At 38.3% G+C, this 6,438-nt stretch overlaps 1 protein-coding gene across 1 annotated transcript; it reads left to right on the top strand.

Annotated features, from left to right (window-relative positions):
* Window positions 1–1,941: 1,941 nt before the first annotated feature.
* On the top strand, window positions 1,942–4,468 carry LOC122657854 (peroxidase 10-like). The gene is made up of 4 exons (XM_043852649.1): window positions 1,942–2,198; window positions 2,498–2,689; window positions 3,228–3,399; window positions 4,002–4,468. The coding sequence occupies exons 1-4, from the start codon at window positions 1,980–1,982 to the stop codon at window positions 4,406–4,408; spliced, it is 990 nt and encodes a 329-aa protein (XP_043708584.1). The 5' UTR covers window positions 1,942–1,979; the 3' UTR covers window positions 4,409–4,468.
* Window positions 4,469–6,438: the final 1,970 nt, after the last annotated feature.

The following is a 6,438-nucleotide window of genomic DNA, read 5'->3' on the forward strand; positions in this document are numbered from 1 at the left end:
TAACGAACCTTTGGAATCAACTCACTTATGCAAGCGACGGAATGCAAGACATCGTACCCCAACAAGATGGAGGGACTGAACCATTGTGAATAATTAATGTAATTAAAGGTAAAGGTCCTAGGTGTGGCTCCAATTCGTTAGCCATCCAAATCCTACCCCATCTGATACTAAGAAGTTGCATGCTCATGTTAGGGTCGTGAACATCAAACCCAATGTTGCATGTTCATGTCAGGGTTGTGAACACCAAACCCATCAACTCAACTACTATATATCTCACTACTTCCCACCACCAGTCACCTAAATTCCACCTACTAATAAAGAACAAAGATAGGCACATAAAGATTTATGTGGTTTGGCAAGATTGCCAATGCCCATGGTGAGATGAGATTTGCTTCACTATCAATGGAGAATAGGATTATAGCCGCTCGTCTTCACACTTCTCTTAGGTTTATTATAAAGAAAGAACCCTCACTACAAAATTATGGTGAAACCCTATACAAAAAATTTATTTATCGAAATACTCATGGATCCGCTAGCTCGACAAGGCTCCAATAATGAAGATTAACGTGCAAGGTGGGCCGAAGCCTTTAGGCTTCTACGTCTTAACGAACCTTTGGAATCAGCCCACTTATGCAAGCGACGGAATGCAAGACATCGTACCGCAACAAGATGGAGGGACTGAACCATTGTGAATAATTAATGTGAAGGTAAAGGTTCTAGTTGTGGCTCCAATTCGTTAGCCATCCAAATCCTACCCCAACTGATACTAAGAAGTTGCATGTTCATGTTAGGCCGTGAACACCAAACCCATCAACTCAACTACTATATATCTCACTAGTTCCCACCACCAGTCACCTAAATTCCACTTACTAATAAAGAGCAAAGATAGACACATAAAGATTTACGTGGTTCAGCAAGACTGCCCATGCCCATGGTGAGATGAGATCTGTTTTACTATCAATGGAAACTAGGGTTATAGCCACTCGTCGTCACACTTTTCTCAGGTTGATTACAAAGAAAGAACCATTACTACAAATTTATAGTGAACCCTATACAAAGAATTTACCGAAATATTCATGGACCTGCTAGCTCGTCAAGGCTTCAATAACGAATATTAACCAGTAAAGTGGGTCGATTCTTCTAAATCTCGAGGTCTCCGGCCTTTTATCAGTCCACTTATGTAAGTAACAAAATACAATACATCGTACCCTAACAAGATAGAATGAGTGATCGATTGTAAAAACTTAATTTAAAAGGTAAAGGTCCTAACGGTGGCCGCAATTTTTTAGCCATTCAAATCCAATCCCATCTAATTCTAAAACATTGCATGTTCAGTGTCAGGCTGTCAACAGCAAACCCATTAACTCAACAACTATATATCTCACTAGTTCCCACCACCGCTACCTAAATTCCACTTACTAATGAAAGAAAATAGCTAACTTTGCTATCTTTTACCTTTTATTATGGCCATTGACAAAGGTTATCCCCTTTTTTAGACTTGTTCAAAGATACCCAACTTAGCTCCTCTTAATGAATGTCATCATCATCACATTGGAAACTAGTTTTTTCACTCATTTGGAGGTTAAGTCAAACCACGAGCACACTAGAGAGACTCGAGCTCAATATGTTATATATCAGCCACCCAACCAACCATCCTTCAATTCACCACATCAACCCAAATATAGTTATAAAACCATGATCCACCCAAGTTCCATATCCAAGGGTAGTGCATGAACCTCACGTCCCTAGTGACCAAGTATTTCTAGCCGCCTTGTTTCTTCTCTCTTCATTAACAATTGATTAACTAAGTGGAATTTTACCAAACACCTAGTGGGAGTGCCACTCAGAAGACCAAACAAAAGAAGCTTACATAATTTTTTATTCAAGAAGCTTGTCTATTGTGTATAAATTAGACTTATATATACCCTAACCGTGGGTTGTTTTAAAGCATTAACATCCTTAGTCATATCCAAGCAACCATGAATCCTTCTAACTCCAACACTTACTCACTCTTTTCTTTGTTTGTCTTGTTGGTTTTGAGTTCCTTGGTCTCTGGCCAACTTGATTACAAATTTTATGATAATTCATGTCCAAACTTGACAAAGATTGTTAGGAATGGCGTGTGGTCAGCTATCTCCAATGATACTAGAATGGCAGCCTCTCTTCTACGTTTACACTTCCACGATTGTTTCGTCAATGTAATTAACTTGCCTTAACACTGCTCCACTCTTTGGTTGTGTTTGGTATGTATTCTAGGTCGATTTCACATTTTTGGGCGATAAAAACAGTCGTCGAAACAATAAAAACAATTGTTTTTGTTGCCCAAGAATGCGAAATCGACCTAAAATGCATATCAAATGCAGACTTCTTTTCCATTTTGAGGTGTCCATGTCCATGAATTCATTCATGGGTCTTCATTACCAAGTTTTAATTTTAACTTCTTACTCAAGAATTTTAACCAGTTTTGGTCACCATCTTTGGACTTTTTGATTTTTAGGGATGCGATGGATCTGTTTTACTCGACGACACAAGCAGCTTTACGGGTGAGAAGAATGCTGGGCCAAATCGAAATTCTGTTAGAGGTTTTGAGGTCATTGACACCATCAAGGCTAACGTAGAGAAGTCTTGCCCTTCAACTGTCTCTTGTACTGATATCTTGACTCTTGCAGCCAGAGAAGCTGTCTATCTCGTAAGAAACTCTATGTGCATTTCTCCTATGTTTTGTCATCAAATATTATTGTTTCTCTACATTTAAGAAGTGTTGGGTTTTGATGTCTTGTATTCCGAGATTGCTTAAGTGTGTTGATTCCGAAGGGCCATTCAGAGGTCGTAGGAGCCAAAGGTCCCGTGGTCTCATGGACTGGAGGTTCAGCACGTCTTGCGTGTTAGTTTACATTTTTTATGGGCCTGGATGTGCTAGTGGGTCAATGCTAGGGGGAATTTTTTTTAGGATTATATGGGTTTTTTTGTTAAAATTCCTATATAGGGTTTCGCTAAAAATTTGTAACCAAGTTCTTTCTGTGTAATGCAATCTAAGAAAGGTGTGAAGATGAACGGTTGTAACCCTATTCTCCATTACAGATATTATCTCACCATTGACACATAAATCTTTGTATGCGACTATGTAATTGTTGTTTGCGATTTTCATTCTTTTCTACATTGTTTTAGGTTCTCGTTTTTTCTACAAAGAAGTAATGCTTTTATCTGTTTAATTATTGTGTTTTCAGTCAGCGGGATATTCATATTATTGGATTGTACCACTAGGCAGGCGAGATGGCACGACGGCAAGTCAAAGTGCAGCTAATCAACAGATACCATCACCTTTCGAACCCTTGGAGAACATCACGGCTAAATTCACTTCAAAAGGTCTAACAATGAAGGATGTTGTTGTCCTCTCAGGTATTGCTTTCTTCATCATGAATTTTATCCTCTCAATTTGCCTGTCCGTACTTGACGTCAAGTACATCTAATAGAGGGAGGTGGACCCCACATAGATCCCACCTCATGCAGTATGTTCGGGCAAGGGGTAGGATAGTCATTTTCACCCCCTCTATTAGATGTACTTGACGTCAAGTACGGGCAGGCAAATTGAGAGGATAAAGATCCTCTTCATCATCTTGCAATTTACTTTTCTTTCTATTGGGGTAATAATCCCACATTGGCTGTGGGTGCTCTCACTGTCAAGTCTTTGAACCAAATTGGATTTAAGATGGAAGTTTAATATGGTATCAGAGTGGGTACGTTGGGCCTCCGTCGATGATGGGCCTTGTTCCACCCACAAAAAGACAGAGCCAGAAGAGGCCAGCACGTAAGTGGAAATATTGAGGTAATAATCCCACATCGGTAGTGGGTGCTCCGACTATCAAGTATAAGAGCCGCAAAAGGCCACCCCACTTTGAACCAATTGGTTTTAAGCTTTCCTCCTTCCTTTCCTTTCCATTCCTCCATTGAACTACACATAATTAAATGTGTTTTTGTTCCTAAAATATTGTTGCATATAGGTGCACACACCATAGGGTTTGCACAGTGTAGCAGCTTCAAGCAAAGACTCTTCAACTACAACAGCTCAGGTCAGCCAGACCCAACACTTGAATCATCACTCCTGAAGAACTTACAGACTACATGTCCAGATGATAATTCAGACACCAACTTGGCTCCTCTAGATCCTGTCACCACTAATAAGTTTGATAATGTGTATTATAAGAACCTGGTTAACAATTCAGGACTTCTGCAATCAGATCAAGCTCTTATGGGAGACTCTAACAGTTCAGCCATGGTAAACTACTATAGCAAGTACCCTTACTTGTTTGCACAGGATTTTGGGACATCAATGGTGAAGATGGGAAAGATAAGTGTGCTTACTGGTAATGATGGAGAGATAAGGAAGAACTGTCACGTGGTTAATTAATTAAATTCAACATGAATGCTCTACTCACTTTGTAACTTAACAATGAAAAGCTGCAAATGTAACAAACAGTAGGAGTGTCTCATCAATGACACCTTTTAAGTGTATTAATAAAACTTAGGGACACGGAATAGTGATACCCTGGTTTGATGAAATATCATTGTAGTTTTATTTGTGAGAAGGTTGTATTATTTAAAGTTTAAGATAAGGGTATAAATGGGTTTTCAAAAATATGTTATTATCAAAAAATGTCATTTGTCATGCATATTTTTCAATTATGCATGTGAAATGACATTATTATCCTCATTAGAAAAAAAAATTGTGTTATATCAAAACGGGAAAATAGTAAGGTTACAAATTATTTAACACTTTGAAGTAGTAGGAGCCTCGTGCAGTAGGTATGCCCACCCAGACCGTTCTTTTGATGTTTTTCTAGATTTCAAAACGTTTGTCAATGTGCACCCTTTTGCTTGTGAAAAAAAAAAAGACCACCACACAAACCACAAACTAGGCCTTAATGAGAGAGGAAATTAATACAATGCATGATCATACACGTTTTGATTTGAGTAAAAACAATAAAATAAAATTAAGATTTTCTTATTAACACCCCTCAAAATGTCAAAGAATTTATAATCTCACTTTTTTACCTTTTTAGTATAACATAATATATTTTTTTTCAATGAACGTATCGTTTCACATGTATGCTTGAAAAAAGTGTATGTCAATAACATTATGATAGGTCATTTTTAAATTACTTTAGAAATTTTTTTTACCCTTAACTTAAAAGACTTTTAGGAATAAGACAAGGGTCAATTGAAAGAGAGTGTTAAGTTCTAAATGCACTTATAAAAGTGTTATTCAAACACTCCATGTTCACCTATAAGTGTCATTTTGGTCGTGTAGACACAGGACCGCATAAAATGACTACCTTGCTCTTAGGAATTTTTGCCTTTCCATGAGATCATAACGGTCATTTTGTGCGGCCCTGTGTTTGAGCATGCGGCCAAATAGCATTTTTTTTTGGAAAAAAAGAAAGAAGAAAAGGTTCTCTGACCACATAGGGCAATGAGATTATTTTATGTGAGAAGGAGAGAAATATATACCCAGAAGTGTTAATATATGCTCTATATTTTAGAGAACAATGTCCCATTATTTTATATGGAGAGGATCTCTATGCAAGCATTATAGAGGATCGCATCAAGAAGAAACGGTTTTGTACATAAGGAGGCAACAAGATCAGTTCATGAGAGAGAGAGAGAGAGAGAGAAAACTTTTTTCCAATTTTAGAATAGGGAAAAAGATCTCTACATGGTGGTGTTTCCTACCCCCCCCCCTCACAGGCCACCATGAGATGACGCCTCTCCCCCTGAGTAGATATCCAGGGTGTGCTCACCCATTGGTCCAGATGCTTATATAGAAACCATGCAACCAAGTAGAGATCTCTTACACATGATGGGCTAAAAGATCGGTCCCATACTCCCATCCATTTCGATTTGAATTGGCTGTCCAAAAATCAGCTAAATTTGGTAAGATTTTTTTTTTTTTTTGGGTCAAGAATTTTGTAAGAATTCACTCATTAAGAATTAGGTTAATCAGAATCGACCACCGTCAGTTCCAAGTCAACCCACATTATAGCGATTCCATTTTAAAACCTTGCTAAAATGTCAACGGCGCACAAACGACCAACTTAGTGGGAAAATAAAAAGAAGGAAAGAGAACGCTACTTGGTAGTACATGGTGCACGGTTCTTGCGTAGACATAAAGCTACACAAAATGACAGTCTTACTCTCAGGAATTTCCGTCTTTTCATGGGACCAAAGGTCATTTGGCACGCCCTGTATCTAGGCATATATAGGGCCTCACACCGTAAAAACCTACTCAACAATTCAGGACTCCTTAAATCAGATTAAGCACTTATGGGAGATCCAAAGACTACTTCAATGGTTGATTACTATAGCAAGAACCCTTACATGTTCTACAAAGACTTCGCGGCATCAATGGTGAAACTAAGCAATGTTGGCATACTTACGGGA

The sequence above is a fragment of the Telopea speciosissima genome, chromosome 4, assembly GCF_018873765.1.
Source record: "Telopea speciosissima isolate NSW1024214 ecotype Mountain lineage chromosome 4, Tspe_v1, whole genome shotgun sequence".
NCBI lineage: Eukaryota > Viridiplantae > Streptophyta > Magnoliopsida > Proteales > Proteaceae > Telopea > Telopea speciosissima.

Excerpts from the sequence above, each read along its gene's own strand:
- LOC122657854 (XM_043852649.1), top strand. The coding sequence starts at position 1,980 with ATGAATCCTTCTAACTCCAACACTTACTCACTCTTTTCTTTGTTTGTC. Across the intron at positions 2,199-2,497 it reads TCCACGATTGTTTCGTCAAT|GGATGCGATGGATCTGTTTT; the intron begins GTAATTAACTTG and ends TTTGATTTTTAG. Across the intron at positions 3,400-4,001 it reads GGATGTTGTTGTCCTCTCAG|GTGCACACACCATAGGGTTT; the intron begins GTATTGCTTTCT and ends TGTTGCATATAG.